The sequence below is a fragment of the Podarcis liolepis genome, assembly GCF_965112155.1.
Source record: "Podarcis liolepis genome assembly, chromosome: 13".
NCBI classification, from domain to species: Eukaryota; Metazoa; Chordata; class Lepidosauria; order Squamata; family Lacertidae; genus Podarcis; species Podarcis liolepis.
Genome location: NC_139573.1, coordinates 30,847,773 through 30,866,380, shown reverse-complemented (window position 1 = coordinate 30,866,380; position 18,608 = coordinate 30,847,773). Strand labels below are relative to the sequence as shown.

Genomic DNA, 18,608 nt, shown 5'->3' with positions numbered 1-18,608 from the left:
AAAGATGCAGTGTAAGAAAAGGGAGCCAAGACACAAGGAGGATTCACTGCTGGCCCTCAGCACCTCAGAGCAATGTGCTTGTTGCTTAGCTCACCTCAGGGGTGGTGCATCCTATTTTGGCATTTGAAGCGAAATGAAAAGTGCCACCTGACACTACCATGCTGCCTGTCCTGCTGCCTCTGCTGCTAGCACTGCTGCCACAATTCCCATCATGCCACTGCCAATTTCTGGTAAGATCTCATGAATCTCACTGAAATCTCATGAGATCTTTCATGCTCTGGAGATGCGCTGCTATGCTCATCAGGCCTGACACTCCGACAAGTCTGTGCAGATTGTGTTCCTGCTAATACAGAGTTAACTCCAGCTTGCACAGTGTGATTTACTGCCGGCTCGCTCCTGACAACCAGACAGCCCTTCAAAAAGGGGGCGCCTTCAAACAGAGAACTGTCCTCTTTAAAGTAGGGCACATGACCTCCCTAGTGTCTGTCCAAATGTACCCTGTCTGTTCTTTTGCTTTCTGCTTGCTGATCCTGCTGTCTCCTGGGGATGGGACCTCAGACATTTGACTTGATAAAGAGTGCAACTAAGCATGTGCCAAATTCAGGAAGTGGGCTTGTGTGTCAGAGCGCTTGGGTTCCAGGCTAGCGTGATTTTCAGTTCTTCTTTAGGAAATGAAGCTCTGGCAAGAGTTAAACCTTGCAGTTTGGGAAAGAACCTCTCTGTTTGGGATACACATGAAATGATGGCTTCCTACTGTTGACACTGACCATGTAATTAATGTTTTCATTTTAGGAGAACTCTGCAGATGATAAATCGAAGACACGCAAAGAGCTTTGAAATGATTGTTTTTGCATATGACGCTGATAGTGATAAACAACATTAACGGAACCACAGATGAGATGAGAATCAGGCAGAAACATGATGTATCACCAGAGATATCTTGTTTTCACTAAGTGCTGGAGTCTGATGGCCGCAAGAGACATAAAGAACACAGGAAGGCAGAAGTTAGATCAGGATCTACTCTGAGTGACTGCAGTAGATCAACAGAACATTGCAGATCAGCCTACATTGAAGAAATGGAGAAAGCTAACCAGGAACAGATTTATGTGCTTGAAAGGAGCACCAGCCTTATTCCATCCTGGTATTGAAACAAATTCCTGGGCTCTGAATATTCAGAGGCATCCTGTTCTTTCATCCTAACTATGCACCTGGTTCTGGTGGGTACCTCCTGGAGTTCTAATAAAACAACTTCAAAGTAGATGAGACAAGTCCTGAAGTTCTCCCACTCCTGATATACAGGAGCAGCAGGAAGATTTTATTTTTACTGTGAATTTGGTCCTCAGTTGTAGCAAACCTCACTCTAGATTTTTGTACTGCTCAATACCTGGTGGTGGATAGCCAGCATTCTGATTCATGACCTTTGAGGACTGGTTCAGGTTGACAACCAAGTTCAAGGAATACATGTGTCACACTGCACCAACCTGGCCGGAAAGCTTAAAGGAATATTTTCAGAGCAAAGTACTTGCAAGGTCTTCAGGCTCCTCAAGAAGGAGTATTTTGCTCCAAAACAAGTAGAGCTAAAATAAAAGTATTGTATCAATAAACAACAGAGCCTGTTTGAGGGCGCAGTTGTGGCAGCAGGGCCCATGACAGCAAGGGTACAATGGTGGGGGGCAGGGAATGGGCCAGGAGCTGCAGGGTGGCGGCAGGGCAGCCATGAGGGGGGACAGTGGTGGAATGTTTCACCTATAATGGGAAAAATATAATGAGCTGCCCCTGGCACTATCTCACTGCTAGCATAGAAGTAAGATTCATTTGCCTGTCCGGTAAGCTTCTGTATTGTTACAAGTTTGTGGGTGCCAGACCTCTCTAATCCGTGGACCCAGTAAGTGTTAGAATTTAATCAAGGCTTGAGGTGCTAAGCTGAGTACCAGATTTTGATCCCTGGACCAAGCAAGTGTTAAACGCTGATTAAGTCAGGCTTGTTTCCATAGGCTATTAAGAAAAGAAAGGAACAAGGGGGTTCAATGTGAGATGGTGTCAGACTTAAGGGAATCCAATCCCTCCCACGGTGGCAGCCAAGAAGCAGAGAAACAAGATTTCTTACCAAGTAATTTATTCACTATGCACAGAGAGAGGCGAAGGAATGCAGTGTCTCCCTAAGATAATGGCGCTGCTCCAAGTAAAGTCCCACCCCCTCCGTCTCTTCTATTCTACGTCACCACTGCATTATCTGATCTGAGCTTTCGGCCTCTGAGCTTTCTGTTCTACTACTCTCAAAGCTTGCCTGGTCCTGGGAGGGGGGGGGGGTCAGGAATGCTTTCGAAGGACACTGAGTCTGTCAGCTGTCTCTCCCCTGATGCTTCTTCTTCTTCCTGCTGTTCCTCCCCCAATATTTCCCAGCTTCTCCCCTCTGCAGCCTCTGAAGTATGTCCTTCTGCAAACCACTGTTCTAAATCTATACGGTCCTCCAGTTCTCAGGAAGGTTCAGGAGAAGGGAGGCGGCCCCCACCATTCCTCCTCAGCCCAGCCCTGACAAATGGGTGGGCCCCTCCTTCCTCAGCAGATAAAGCCAAAGTTAGAGAGGTTAGGTGAGTTAGAAGCTGGAGGCAAGTTGAAAAACCAGAAAATACAATGTTTCAGGAAGGCCAACTTAGCCCCACAACTGTGGGTGCCTGGGGCAATGGGCGCCATGCAGTGTGCATAGCCCTGGCACCAAAATTTCTGGATGGATGGCCCCTTCATGAGGCGCTTGGGCCCCCAGGGCCTCAGGGAGTTGGCACCTATGCAGTGTTTGATGTCTGCCTGAATCCAAGGCTGCGGCTAGGGGGAGAAACAAGACCCTTTTGGGGTGTTAATGCTGTGAACCCCTCCATCGTATGCTCAGGTTGTATATATGTGTAAATAATATATATATATCCTAAACATACTGCAGTCTCTGTCGTGCCTCCTTACCAAAAGGAAACATGAACTCTGGATGAGTGCCTGGAACCCCTGGAGTCTTGCACCGCTCAGAGATTGGGGTGTCGTGCTGATCCCGATGGCTAGCTTTCTGTCCTGAGGCCTGTCACCACTGTTCAAACGTCCCAGCATTAACTTTTCACCTTCTTGAGAAACATCAGAAGAGTAACTTATGAAAAGAAAAGAAACAAAGAAGGGTGACTTGTTGGACAGGTTTTTCTTGACTCGGTTACAGACAGGATGTGGTGATATGGGGGAGAAACCTCCGTATCTGACAAGCAACACCATCGTGTGTGTGGTATTAGCCCACAGACTGGTGAGAGGTGGATATACACACACTGTGCTATATGTCGATGAGCAAGAAAAGCAAGCTTACCTCAAGCTGCTCTAGGGCTGGCCAAACCCTCGAGAACCCACATACAGGACAGCAGCTGTTGCCAAATAGCGACCGCTACGTGCGAAAACACTGCCTGTGCTTTCAAGGATAATTCATGAATCTTCCGTGATTTGTACTAGAACAGGAGTGGGGATACATTTTCAGCCTGCGGGGGGCACATTGCCTTCTGAGCAAACTTCCAGGGGCCACATGCTAGGGTGGGCAGGGCCAGAGCATAGCTGTCAACTTTTCCCTTTTCTTGTGAGGAATCCTATTCAGAATAAGGGAATTTCCCTTAAAAAAAGGGAAACGTTGACAGCTATGGGCCAGAGGCAAAAAATTGGACAGATTCTGTGTGCACTGAGACAACTCTATCTTCCATTCAGGCAAGCAAGAAGCATTACGGAAGTTGAAGGGCATATTCCAGCCAGGCAAAAATGTTCAAGGAGGGTTCAAAAGAGGGTATGGGGGGATGGGGTGTCTTGGGGAGAGCCCCAAAGGCCAAAAGAGAAGTCTGGCCACTTTTGGAAATGTGGAAAAGTGGAAAACACGCTACTCCCAAGTGAGAACTGATTCATGGTGATCTAGCTGAAGATCACAGGATCTCCTTCCTTCCTTGTGCAACTCTTAGTTCAATTTTCCTACACTGTGGTCTAGGGGAGAAGGAATGCAGGGAAGCTCTGCTCTGATACTTCATTCACATGAATGTTGATATCGCTTGCATCCACACCATACATTGAAAGCACATTAAAAGCACATGGCTTCCCACAAAGAAATCTGGGGACGGTTATTTGTTAAGGATTCTGGGAACTGTAGCTCTCTGAGGGATAAGCTAGAGTTTCCTGGGTTCTTTTTTTAGCTACCATTTTTATGTTTATATGAATGAGAGTGCAATTTCTGTGATCGGCATAGCATAGGTACGCTTACGTGGAGCTCAATATCTACATGCGGGAATAAAATAACAAAGCAACAGATTGAGATAACACATTACAGTCGGCTTTATTGGATATTTTTACAGCAGACAGCTCAGATCTACACAGGAAAGAGCTTATTAGACATCTCTTACAATCTGAAATGGCTTTTAGGCATTGGGAAGATCTCTCCGGTGCAACGCTGTCAAATTGGTATGGGATATATGGCATTACTAGAAAAAAATAACAAATAATTTGAGGATTGTACAAGGGCAGACTAAGGGAGATAACATTATTGTAGTGTGGTCTGATTTTATAATATTTACTAAGGCTGAATAGCATGGACATTCCCCGTTACCTGTATACAGCAAGGTTTGGTTGACGTAGGGTCTCACATCCTACCTCTAAAACCAGCAAAAACTGTTTGATTAAACTTTTTAATTTATTTTGAACTCATCCATTCTGAGAGACATGAATAACAAACTCACCTGCCCAGTGGATGTCATTTGGATACGGCATACACTGCAGAGCTCTTGATTTATTGGTTTTTGCTTAGTTTTAAATAATTACCTACTTTTTGTTTTATTTAGGTACTTGTTTCTCTTTTTATCTTTCTTTTGTAGTATTTTATTGGCTGCCAATCTTAGTTTGTTTCTTTGAAGTGCATAATATTGTTTTGATAGCTGTAATATTTACTTTTCTTTTTATGTGCTTTAAAATTTAATAGTTGTTTGTTTGCTTTTTAAATCTACATATATCGGGCCGTTAGCTCATTTATTCAAGCGGTGCCTATTCTGACTTAGTACAGTCAGGTTAAGAACTTAATTCGTTCTGGAGGTCTGTTCTTAACCTGAAACTGTTCTTAACCTGCGGTACCACTTTAGCTAATGGGGCCTCCCGCTGCCGCTGCGCCGCCACTGCGTGATTTCTGTTCTCATCTTGAGGTAAAGTTCTTAACCCGAGGTACTATTTTTGGGTTAGCTGAGTCTGTAACCTGAAGCGTCTGTAACCTGAGGTACTACTGTACCTGAGAAACTTCAAGCACGGATTAAGAAACTGGGATCTTCAACATGCAGAACACGGACTCCACCACTGAGCTATTATAGAGTCGGGTCAACAGTTTATCCTTTGGCTCACAACCATCTCCGGAAAGAGACTTTAGGCTGATAGGCTATAACTTGAGCTGCACTACTGGATCAATCCTGAACCACCTCGCTCCTCAAATGTTAGCATCTATTGTTTTATTGCTGCTTATCACACGAAAGTCAATTAAAAAAATTAAAATCATTTATCTAGTCCAGCCTTCCATGACCTGGTTTCCTTCAGATAGCTCCACCTTCCACATCCCTGACCATTGGCCACACTGACTGGGGCTGCTGGGAAATGGATTCTGATAACACTTCAAAGGCTCCTCACCCCTGATGTCTATCAGTAAAGCAGACTCCCTTGGGAGGTGGTAGACTCTCCTTCCTTGGAGGTTTTTAAGCAGAGCCACCTGTCATGGACGCTTTAGCTGAGATTGCAGCATTGCAGGGCATTAAACTAGATGACCCTCAGGGTCCCTTTCCAACTCTATGATTCCACACAAAAACAGACCCGTGGCTTTGTACTCATGCAAAAATGTTCCAGAAATATCCACTTCATTTGAAGAGTAAAAAGAGGGCCTTTCACGTCTGAAGGCTTTTTACCACCTGGCTAAAATGATAGAAGAAACTGAGAGGGACACTCGTTTGAGGCATGCTTCTGTTTTCCTTTCACAGGGGACCCCTTGTTGCAGCAAGCATTGAATCTGGGACACTTTGAAGATACTCAGATCACCTTTCACAGGGACCTGATTGTTATCTGAGCTGCGTCTATGCAAGAGCCTTTCAGCAACCACATCACTCTCGATTTCACCTCCAGCAACTTTGCCGGGTGACTGGCACCTACAAGTTCTCCCCACCCACCCCCCACCCAAACTGCTCCTACAAAGGAGTGTGTGTGTGTGTGTTTATGTACAGGTGTGTGTGTGTGAGGACAGGTGTGTGTGCTCAAGGGTTTAGCTGCGGCTTAAGTAAACTATCATCTAGGTTTTACCAGTGCCTTTCCCCTGAGCCAAAAGCCACCTACCGTGAATCACACCTTTTGTTGGCATGGGGGGGGGGCGACACAGCAAGGTAAGACAAATGGGAAAAGGGGAGGGGAGAGGAGGAAAATGCAGTTTCTTTGCAAACACTTGGGAAAGAAACACAGCCCACTTTGTGCTGACTGACCAATGAGTGTTTAGGGCTGGTCCGTTCCAGAGGACTCACATATCAGCTTTGTTGGGTGGACAACCCTCTCCCCCTCCCAACCCAGAGGCTGACATAAAAGGAGGCAGGTGGAGAAGCGTTGCTCACATTTCTGCCTCCAGACCACACACTGTGTTAACTTGCTTGCCAAGAGCTGCTTTCAGAAATCCCCTCTCAATGGCCAGTTACAGCTTCAGGCAATCCGTCTCTGGCGGGGGCTATGGCGGGTCTTCCTTCAGAGCTCCAAGCATCCATGGTGGATCTGGCGGCCAGGGCATTTCCATGTCTTCCGCTAGGTTCGTCTCCTCTGGGGCTGGAGGAGGCCTAGGGCTAAGCTATGGCGGAGGAGCTGGGGCTTGCTATGGTGGTGGCCTTGGCAGTGGCCTTGGTGGGGGCTACGGTGGGGGCTTTGGCGGGGGCTTTGGGGGAGGTGTTGGAGGTGGCTTTGGCGGCAGCAATGATGGCCTCCTGTCCGGAAACGAGAAGGTCACTATGCAGAACCTGAACGACCGCCTGGCCAACTACCTGGACAAGGTGCGTGCTCTGGAGGAAGCCAACACAGAGCTGGAGGTGAAGATCCGAGAGTGGCACCAGAAGCAGTCTCCCACCAGCCCATCCAGGGACTACAGCCACTATTACAAGACCATTGAAGACCTCAGAGACAAGGTAGGACTTCACATTTGTAAGCCGCATGGCGGGAGGGGCGTGGAGTGCTCAACACGCACCAAGGGCCTAGCTGTGAAAACGGCAGAGGTGGAGAACTACACCCACCCACACAAATAGCTGAGCTGGGTAGGTCTGGTTAGGAAGTCCCGACCTCTCGGCACTTCCATCTGTAAAGTGGGTGCAATAGCAACCTAGCTTGGATGACTGTGCATGTTTTGTAAGAGCTTGCACAATGAAAAGGCTGCATTCAGAGGCTTGCACTTCGGTTTTGCCCTACTGAGGATGGGCATCACAGTAGCCTCCCTTACTAGGTGAACAGCACAGGGCTGGTGCAGTATCTTCACAATTGGGTGAATGAGACAAGAATCAAAGCCAGGCTTTAAATACTGCAGCTGCACCTGTCTCAACCAGGAAGTGATACAGTGGATTAATTCCACATGCTGTTCATTAGCAATAATTTCCATTTAGCCCCCTTTCCTCTGTGGAGAATACATGTGTTGGTTGCCCCTGCAGTGGTTAGCCCTGCAAAGGTATTTTTCCCCCTTTCTTTTTTGCCACAAAGCCCTTATTGGATAGATGTGGCTGCAAGATGTTGCATTTGCAAACAGCTTTGTTCTGTGCATTGCTGCAAATTCAGTCATTTTACCCATTCTGGTGTATTCATAGCGCCAGAATGCAATGCAATCCATCTCTTTCTCTGTCTGATTGCAATGGAAACTGTTTGAATACAGCCAGTTTCCTTATCTGTTTTGTTCCCTGGCTCCAAGACTGCAGCAAACAATGCCTGACTTCAGTTATTAATGCCCTCTGGCATTATCAGAGTTTGGTCACGCTGGGCTACCTTTTCTAGGACTGCAGTTATGTGAAACTGTTGCTGGCACTGCCCTCAGTTCAGCAGTATTCTGATCCTTGATAGCTCTTAACGGAACTTGGCTGAGCAACCACCAAATATCAAATTCTAGAAGCCAATGTTCACAATCAATCTTAGAACTGAATGGGAATTTATTTTCAGGGTTTGCAAGAGTGGACCAGGGAAACTATATGTGATGCATGTCATAAAGCAAGATTTAGACTGCAACCCTGTACACACTTACTAGGGAGCAAGCCTTACTGAACAGGATTTATATCTGAAGAAACATGCATAGGCTTGCCCTATTACGTAGTTGCTTAGTCCGAATGTACATTTGGAAGTGTGGCATTTGCCTGGATTTATGCTCCTAAGACTCTGTCTCTCCTTCATTATCCCTTCCCATGCCATAAGGTCAGGAATGGAGACTGAGACATATTTTCACCACATCCTGAGTCTGCTCTCACATGGAATAATAATGTGTTGGGTGAGCCAGAACCAGTTATGGATACATACCATCAGCTGCAATTCTTGTGGTACAGCATTGCTTTTCTAGCAGTCGTGGTGGGTGGAAAACTCATGGTCCTCCAGGTGTGACCATCAGCCATGCTGTCTTGGAATGATGGGAGTTGTAGTCCAACAATATCAGGAGGGTGTCAGGTTCTTCATCCTAGCAGTAAATGCAGGCTTCCTCAAACTCGGCCCTCCAGATGTTTTTGGCCTACAATTCCCATGATCCCTAGCTAGCAGGGCCAGTGATCAGGGATGATGGGAATTGTGGTCTCAAAACATCTGGAGGGCCAAGTTTGAGGAAGCCTGAGTAAATGCTTTTTTACCACATCCATCTCACACATGGCCTATGAGAGATAAATACTTTTCTAGTTCTGAACCTTTCTTGCAACTGGAAAGTTCTTCCTAATATTGAACCCTTTGTCTCTGTGAAGTTTAAACCCTGTGCTCTCCCTGGTGGATAGGGTGAAAGAGTGTCCTCCTCACTCCTGCTTCTGATTCTTTCACTCATCCCTTCATGCATCACCATCCTGATTTACCAAGAGGTTTCACACAGACCTGAACTGGTTCCTCAGCAGAGGCCTCTTGGTTCTGAAGTCAACCTTGTTACCGCAGGGCTGCTGTGGCTTTGTTCGAGAACCTGTGGTTGAACCTACTGTTATTTCGAAAAGGGGGGAAAACAGACAAGAAAACTGTGGATGTTGGCTAAGCTATGTGCACCGTAATCTTCTCTCTTTATGTACAAGACAAGGTTTATTTTGCTCTAGCAGAGTCATCGGCACACAATGGGAGTTTGTTTATGAATGAAGCACACACGCCCTCAAGGCACACAAGGAGAAGCACAAAAGCAAACAGTTATTGTAAGGAAATCTGCACCAGCCTTGAGAGTTCATGACCATCGCCTCCCAAGGAGGCTTGTCACTTTTCATTTTTGCCCTTCAGGTCCCTGAGCAGGGCCTGAAATAAACTAGAGCCAGCAAGGAACTTAGCACGTCAGCTATACAGCTGGGTCAAAGCCAGCAGGCTATGGGCAGAGCTTGGGGTAGATTCTGGTGGAATGTGGGTGAGGAATGAATAAAGATGTCAATCCATTGACAGTTTACAGATGTCACTGTTAATTATTCAGCCTATGAGCCTGGGATCTGCCACAACATAATCTAAGGATGGAAAACAATGCTGGGCCAGTCACAGATCTGGTGGAGCTGGCATTTTTCTAAAAGAGGGATGAGGAACCTGTGGTCCTCCAGATGTTGTTGACTACAGCTCCCAGCATCCCTGACCACAGGCCATTCTGGCTGGGATGGATGGGTCTGATCACATCTGGAAGGCCACAGGAGTCACATGCCTGTTCCAAGTGTAATGTAGGCTGAGTCACGTCTTTATGTTATGGAAAAATCAGTATAATGTGATGCTATGGGACTGGGTGAACAAGTGAATCCAGGGCTATCCTAAGACATTTTTTTGCCTGGTGCAAAAGGGAAGATGGTACCTGCCACATTTCACTTGCAAAAGTCAGCCAGATTGGTGGTTTTGTATCGTGCTTGGATGCTGGCAACAGGACAGCATCTTGCACTGCCCCAGGAGGCAAGAGGCTGTCTTCAGGGGAGCAGGCCGGACAGTGTGCCCCACAGTGGAAGCTGGTTCATATAGGCAAATGGGGAGCGGCCCCTCCAACCTCAGTCTGCCCTCAACTAGCTCCCACTTGCCTGCCTTCTTACAACAATCAGGGAGTGGCTCTGTCTGTCATTGGCTCTGTCTGCACCTACTGTTGATCTCCCAGCCTTCTGCGCTACAAGCCCCAATGGGTGCCAGCCACCACTGGAGGCACATAAAGCTCAGTTCATTCCCTGTTCTTCGGCATTAGGCCTCTGACATAGTTGCATCACTTTGTCTCATGATAGGGCCGGCCCGGAGTGTTCCAGCTTTTTTCAGGATGTAGTAACAGACTCACTAGCACTACTGAAGACGCTCCACACGAGGCTGGAGGAACATCGGCCGGCTAATGTTTTATTGATTATTGATTTTAATATGCTGTAAACAGCTTTGAGATTTTTATTATATTATATTATATTTGAGATTTTTATTTTTATTATAAATCAATATAGAAATTTAATAATAATAATAATAATAATAATAATAATAATAATAATAATAATAATGCAATGATGATGTACATTCAGAAGACCATTTCCCCTCCACAATGTGCTGAACCACAGCTTTCACACATCATTGCAAGCAAATCAATCAATGTGTGTCAATGGCCACCGAACATTTTTTATTTTTTTTAAAGAAAACTTACAATACACATGAAAGCAAATAACCCAACACGGGTTGCCTCTTCTCTTGCAGATCCTTGAAGCAACAATTGACAACAACAAGGTTATCCTGCAGATTGATAATGCCAGGCTGGCGGCTGATGACTTCAAAACTAAGTGAGACAACTTTTCATAGGCAGAGAAATAGAAAGAAATGGGTTAACTGTGGATCAATGACCTTAGTATTAGGGCATAGACATGATGCTCAGAGCTATGGTGAAATATTGAGCAATTATGCCAGAGTATGCTGGGGACGCTGTGGTCTAAACCACTGAGCCTCTGGGCTTGCTGATCAAAAGGTCGGCAGTTCAAATCCCCGCAATGGGTGACCTGCCATTGCTCGGTCCCAGCTCCTGCCAACCTAGCAGTTCGAAAGCACACCAGTGCAAGTAGATAACAAGGTACTGCTGCAGTGGGAAGGTAAACAGTGTTTCCGTGCACTGCTCTAGTTCGCCAGAAGCGGCTTAGTCATGCTGGCCACATGACCCAGAAAAACTGTCTGTGGACAAACGCCGGCTCCCTCGGCCTGTAAAGCAAGATGAGCATAGCTACCCCAGAGTCGTTCGTGACTGAACTGTCAGGGGTCCTTTACCTTTATGTGGGGGAAGACTAATATTCTTGGCACTCTACATTTCACAGTGATTAGATTAAGGCAGCTCAGACAATTTTAGCAATTGATCATCATTTGCTGGCATTGATTTGTTTTAAAAGGTTTGAGTCTGAGCAAGCCCTGCGCATGAGTGTTGAGGCTGACATCAATGGGCTGCGCAGAGTCCTGGATGAGCTGACCTTGGCTAGAACTGATCTGGAGATGCAGATTGAAAATCTGAAGGAGGAACTGGCTTACCTTAAGAAGAACCACGAGGAGGTAAAGAAAGGCAGCATTCAGCGTTTTGAAGCATGGTAGCATAATAATAATGTAACAAAATGACAATTTATTGTTTATTATTAGTTTATTGTTGCTGTTTCTTTTTCTGATGCTAATAATAAGTATATACTACAGTTCTAAAAGTTCCCAGGGCAGTAAGAGTTTCCAATAAAGTAGAGTATTAGAAGACCACCAATGAAACCATAAAGCCACCATTGCCATAGTCACCATATATAACCCACAGCAGCACAGAACATCAACATCCAGTGATGGGCAAACCCATCTCAATAATCATCAAAGGCCAAGTGGAACAGATCCATCTTCATTAGGTGATGGAAAGGCGCTAGGGGGCAGACATATCTGCAAAGAAGGGAGTTCCAAAATCAGGGAGCCATAACTGAGAAGGACCTGCTGCAGAAGCTGTTTCAGATTGCCAGATGTTAGGAGGATAAGAAGGATGACTCTGAAATAGAGAGGGATGGGGAGGTTGTAGCCTTCCAGATGCAGTGGGCTCACAGTACCACGGTCTATTCCTCATTACTGAGGTCTCAGATTTAATGTATGGTGAGACATCATGCACAGAGGGCCACATATAAGGTGGAGAAGAATTCTTGGCTTTCTACCAACCTCTGTCACCCTCTGCCACCCCCCAAAACCAGCCTTCACCAGATGCCAAAGTGCACACACACACACACACACACACACACACACACACACACACCCTTCTGTGGTGGTGGAGGGGATAGCAGCAGAGCTGCATGGCGAGATGAGAGGACGTAGGCATGGTCTCTCCTCACTCTGTTGACGTGGCCCTTGACACACTGCAGGACCGCTTGCTGGGGAATGAGGGGTGGGTGGGCATAGGAAACCCCTCATCTTCAAGCATGCCTGTGGTGCTGCTCCCATTTCGATGTCTTCAAGGGAAAGAGGTGTGTGATTGAGGAGCAGGAAGATGCAACTTTCGGTTCCAGGGAAGGAAAGTGGATAAAGGATAGTCTTCAACACTAGTCCTACTCAGAGTAGACCCAGTGAAGGCACTAACTTGGGGCCATTAACTTAAATGGGTCTACTCTGAGTTGGACTTAGCTGAAAACCACCCATAGTTTTTCCTGATACCCCCTTGACAGTCCGCCCAACAATCTGAGACTAACTCAGAAGGTTGTGGATGTGGACTCTCCTTCATGGGAGATGTTTAAACAGAGGTTGGGTGGCTATTTGTCAGGGATTATTTAGCTGTGATTCCTGCACTGCATGGGGCTGGAGTAGTTGACCCTCGGGGCCACTTCCAGCTGTACAGTTCTATGATTTTATGACACACTCTCTCTGTTTTTCCAGACAACCTCAGATAATCCCTGTGTTAGCCCAAAGGGAATGTGGGATAGCGTGCCTAACCCTAGATAAAAGGATAGCTGTTAGGCATTGTTGCTCTGCTGACACACCTGCAATTAATGCCTATGTCTTGGTCTCTTTTTACAGGAAATGAGTTCTATGTCTGGGCAAGTGGGAGGCCAAGTGAGCGTTGAAGTTGACTCTGCTCCTGGCATTGACCTCACCAAGGCTCTGACTGATATGAGAGACCAGTACGAGAAGCTGGCTGAGAAGAACAGGAGGGACGCTGAGGCTTGGTTTACCACCAAGGTGAGATGAAAAAGCCTAGGAGACAAGGAAAGAAATGGAAGGTCTTTAAAAACAAACCAAGAGAAACAATTTAGTGGAAGAAAACTGGGCTGCTGTGAACTCACCTTGCCCATAAAATTGTACTGCTGAACACAGTGCAATAAAATGTAAATGTAGAGCTCCTCTAGATAGGTGAAATATTTTGGCAGGTGTATTCTGCAACATGTCATAGTGCATTAATGTTGGATGTATACTGGACCATCTTTCCACCTTACTGGTTGTTCTGCAATGCTTCCCCAACGCTACCGCATTATTGCCATCTGGAGGGGCACTCTTCAGTTATAATGTTACAAAACCAGGAGACACTCCCTCCACTGCAGGGCATTTGTGTTATGAAAAGTTGCAGGATTTCAGCAGGAAGCAATGGGGACATTCGCCCCAAAACGTTTGCAGGTGCAAAGAGTATTAAAAGTGGGGTGACATAGAATTGTCCCCATACCACTGCAAGCACAAATCACCATGAATGGACAGTAGAAAGGATATCAGAAGGGCCTGTAATAAAACGAATGCGGTGTAAATAAATTCAATGTGAATGTTGACATATTCTTCTTTATTTCTCCCCTTAAACAAACAAACAGACTGAAGAACTGAATCGAGAAGTTGCGGTCAACACCGAGCAACTTCAGAGCAGCAAGACTGAGATCACAGACTTGAGGAGGACCCTCCAAGGTCTGGAGATTGAGCTCCAGTCTCAGCTCAGCATGGTAAATGGAGTAGTGATGGGTTATTTCTACTGCTTGGGTACCGAACTAAGTAGTCACGGGTTGCGTTCGCGTTTTGTAGGGTGTGTGTGAAAGAGTCAACCTCCACTATAGTAGGCAGTAGGCCTCTGAATACCAGTTGGTGGGAATCACAGGTGGGCAGTTGTGCTCATGTCCTCCTTGCAGGTTTCCCACAGGCATTGGGTTGTCTACTGCGATGACAGGATGCTGGACTAGGTGGGCCATTGGCCTGGTCTAGAAGACTCTTCTTACGCTTTAGGGACATGGAAACTCTAGAACAGTGTCTCCAAGCTGTTCTCGGACTACAATTCCCATCATCCCTGACCACTGGTCTTGCTAGCTAGGGATGGTGGGAGTTGTAGTCCAAAAACAGCTGGAAACTCAAGTTAGGGAAACCCTGCTCTGGAACACAATGAATGTGCATGCTCACTTGCACACAAGCACACATTCCCCCTATTATCTGAGAAGGGAAAAGTTGAAAACACTGGGATAAAATTACTTACCCAATTCCTAATTGTCTCTCTACAAATACGGGCTTCTTTTCCCCCCTGAAACTGCAAGCTGCTGCTAATCTCAGAACTGTTGCACAGTGCAAATGATAGTGTTAATTAACATTTGTAGCCTGCCATATTTTGAAGTCCTCATGGCAGTCAGCAGTTGGTTGAAATGCAGCAATAAATACTTAGCATGTATTAAAACACCACACCAGGTAAGTTCTGGCCAACTAATGCCAGCATAGCTGTGTAAACACTGTGCAGTGCTTCTGAAAGGTGTTCTGACAAGGGCATTGGCAAATCCCAGGGTTTCAGTATTGACTTCCAAACAAATATTTCCATTTAGCTGCAGACGCCTGTTCTCTGAACTGCAGCCCAGTTTCCCATTATGCTTACAACACTTCTTTAAAATTCACACCCATATCTTGGTGACAGTCTCTGCCACACCCACACACACATTCTCACCGACACCACTTCTCTTCTCAGAAAGCTGCCCTGGAAGGCACCTTGGCCGATACGGAGGCTCGCTATGGGGCTCAGCTGTGCCAGATCCAGGGGTTGATCGGCAACATCGAAGCGCAACTGGTTGAGGTCCGATCGGACATGGAGCGTCAGAACAGCGACTATAAGACCCTGATGGACATCAAGTCCCGGCTGGAGCAAGAGATTGCAACCTACCGCCAGCTCTTGGATGGCCAAGATCTCCAGTAGGTCACTTGACAGGTCTCTTATGACCTAGTGCTCAAAGAGAGCAGATGTCTCTGGTTGCCAGATTCTGGGTATTAACCCAGCCTTTAATAACCCACAACAGCTACTAGCCTGCCACTCAATCAGCCAATAAATACTAGGCTACTGGGGGTTGGTATTGACTGGGAAAGAGCTCCACTCCCTTGTGCTGGGGATCCCACATGGTTTCCATGCTGAGCACAGGGGAAGAATAGAATCTGGTTTAATCACTCACCTGCATGGAATTCTTGGTCACCTATGGTGACTAGGCTCATGCATTAAATACAAGATTGCATTAAACGGGAGATAAATATTTCTTCACATTTTCTTCACAATGGGTGGCCATTATTGGGAGGAAGAACGATGGAGCTATGTAGGCTGCGGAGCTAATCTCCCGCTTCTGTTCCTATAAACCTTTCAAGCTTGAGGCTGGCTTCCCATGTTGTAAAACCGAAAAACTGGTTTTGTGTCAAACAAAGCTCTAGACACGGAGATTAATCCATACAGGGTGGAATCTGGTGGCACTGGTTCCATCTGCACTGTGCATTTAGTATCATACCAACTTTAACTGTCATGGTTTCCCTGACCCATAGTATACTTGATGCTTAAGTAAGGAATTAATCTTGTATACCCCACGTCCAACCTAACGCTCCATTCCACCCATTGCTTCACATTGCCCCTACCATTTGTTCTTTGGTATGCAGTTTTCCAGCAGCTGCATACCTCATTGCAAGAAATGAGGTTACAGGGAACCAGACAGAGGGCCTTCTTGGTAGTGGTGCCTGCCCTGTGGAATGCCCTTTCATCAGATGTCAAGGAAATAAGCAGCTATCCTATTTTTAAAAGACATCTGAAGGCAGCCCTGTTTAGGGAAGTTTTTAATGTTTGAAGCTTTATTCTGTTTTTAATGTTCTGTTGAAAGCCACCCGGAGTGGCTGGGGAAACTCAGCTGGATGGGCGGGGTATACATAATAAATTATTATGATGATATAGAGAGGAGGTAATCAGAGGAAAAGAGACAGGCAACCACACACCCACTAGCTGTCCCCGACCAACTGTTTTTGGAAAAAATAATTGCTGACACAGTGTCACATGTAGTTTGGCCTTGGAATAAAAGCATAAACACTGGTTTGAAAAACCCCAGTAAAGTGGCAAATTATTATTAACTTAGAATAACAACCCCAGGTTGGAAGGTGGGCTGTTTCACAAAGTACATTGGGTCTGGCATTGATAGTTAATGCTTCCCCTTCTTCTTTTCCTCCACAGTTTCTCCGGAAGTGTTTCGGGGACTAATGGTGAGCCTTCCTTCTTCATGGCGGGTTGAGGGAGTGTTTAGTACAAGCCATAGAATAATGCGGCCACTTGGCTGAAGCTAAGCAGGTCCAAGCAAGCCCACATAAACCATGTTGTATTTCATGGTGACAGAAAGGCGGGCTATGAATTGGCCCATTGACATCTCTGGTATGGTGCCCCTTGCCCACTCATCTTCTCTACTTGTGCCGTGCGGAAATCTAGAATATGTGGGCTTTAAAAACATTTTTTTTTAGTTTTTCAAATTTTACAAGCATCAAATAAGAGAAAACAAAGCAAAGCAAAGCACATATCCCTTTGACTTCCCTTTCCCCTTTTGTAGATCCTTGTGTTTTAATGAATCCCCTTGCATCTCCTTTATAATTCAAATTTTTGCTAATCCTTTATTGTTCCTTATTTCAATTTTTTAAGCTACAAGTTTTGCATCAGTCCTTAAATTATGTGGGCTTTTGATTGGTTTGGCTGCTAAATCCAAAAGAGAATGGCCTTTACCACAGTTTCACCCAAATTATTCACGTTTCCATTCTGCTTATAGCTCCACTGTCTCCTCCCTCAGCCTCACCCCTCACCAAGCAACCCCTGACTTCTTCTTCATTGCCTGGCTTCTCTGCAATGCAGGCATGGAGGCCCAGTATGGCCCTTGCTTTTCTCCCTTGGTCTGAAACAGTTTCCCTGCCTCTGTTGTAATTCAGATAATAAATTCACTTAATAAGTCCTTCAAATGACGATTCTCAACCTCGTGTGCCCAGATGGTTTTGGACTACAACTCCCATCATTCCCAGATATCTTAGCCAGTAGTCAGGGATTATGGGTATTGTAGTTCAGTAGGTTAGAAAACACTGCTTTGAACAGAGGCTATGTTGCTGATATGCACTGAAATATTAAATACTCAGCTGGGATAAGACCAAGGAGCTAAGGAAGTGATATTCCAGGTGGACTGGTGTTCGGGATCATGCCCTGGCTGCTTCCTTATCCCATCCACCCACCATCTTGGGCAGCAAGAGGGGGGTAAATTGTTCACAGGAAGTAGCAGGAAAACATGGAGTAGCCCTATTAAGGCACAGTACCGTCCCTCGGAGCCACAAGTGGTGTGATGGAGTAGGTTCCAGTTCCATTGCCATGGCAAGCCCTTCTACAGGAGGCCCCTGAATTCTCACAAGAAGTTAGAAAACTCTTGTGAGATCATGTTGGCTGCAAGTGGGAGACCAAGGCTGAGGCAGTTCAGGGTCCTCTTTAAGGAGGCAAATGAAACTCCATTTCTGAGGATAATCTTGCAGGGCCAAGGCTGGAGTCAGAGCAGAGGCTGTGACTGAGCCTCCCTTCCATGGTTGGTGTAGACTTGGAGTGCTACAGAAGGTTTCAAAATGTGTAACTTGGATTCATTAACTCTTTCCCCCACCTTGTCTTGCTACAGGCAAAGCAGATGATAAGAAGTGAAGAGCACTCTCCTTTCCAGAAACAGGATGGGCAGCTGCCGTTTCTGGCAGGTGAAAATCATCGTTTCAAAATCACTTAGCAGCAAACTTCATGAGCACCCATTCTGGATGACTGAGGGCCACGCAATGGCTAGATTCTCTGACTTAGCTCTTCCTGCTTTTAACCTTTCTGTATGGTGTTTCTTCTGCCTAATAAAGTTCCTTTTGGGCTTCTGCAAACTGAAACCGATTCTCATTGCTAAGAGAGAAATTGACTGCCTGTTAATCACTGCAAGTTCTGATGAGTATATGACAAAGGGTTGTATTGCATATAGCATTAAGGTGAACGTTCCGTCAGTATAACAATTTCAGCATTTACAACTAAACATTCTCCTCTCTCATCTCCCTGTGCCCTGCCAAGTTTATTCTGGGTTTCTCCCGACCCTTCAGAGCAGATTTGGGGGTGGTACAGGGCATGAGTGTGGGGGGAAATCCTATAGTGCTAGTGCAAGAATTTAGACAAATAGTTGAATATATTT

At 45.9% G+C, this 18,608-nt stretch overlaps 1 protein-coding gene across 1 annotated transcript; it reads left to right on the top strand.

The window, feature by feature from the left end:
* Positions 1 to 6,585: 6,585 nt before the first annotated feature.
* Positions 6,586 to 18,315, top strand: LOC310690725 (keratin, type I cytoskeletal 19-like). The gene is made up of 8 exons (XM_083470244.1): positions 6,586 to 7,184; positions 10,891 to 10,973; positions 11,568 to 11,724; positions 13,201 to 13,362; positions 13,980 to 14,105; positions 15,104 to 15,324; positions 16,610 to 16,638; positions 18,069 to 18,315. The coding sequence occupies exons 1-8, from the start codon at positions 6,696 to 6,698 to the stop codon at positions 18,089 to 18,091; spliced, it is 1,290 nt and encodes a 429-aa protein (XP_083326370.1). The 5' UTR covers positions 6,586 to 6,695; the 3' UTR covers positions 18,092 to 18,315.
* Positions 18,316 to 18,608: the final 293 nt, after the last annotated feature.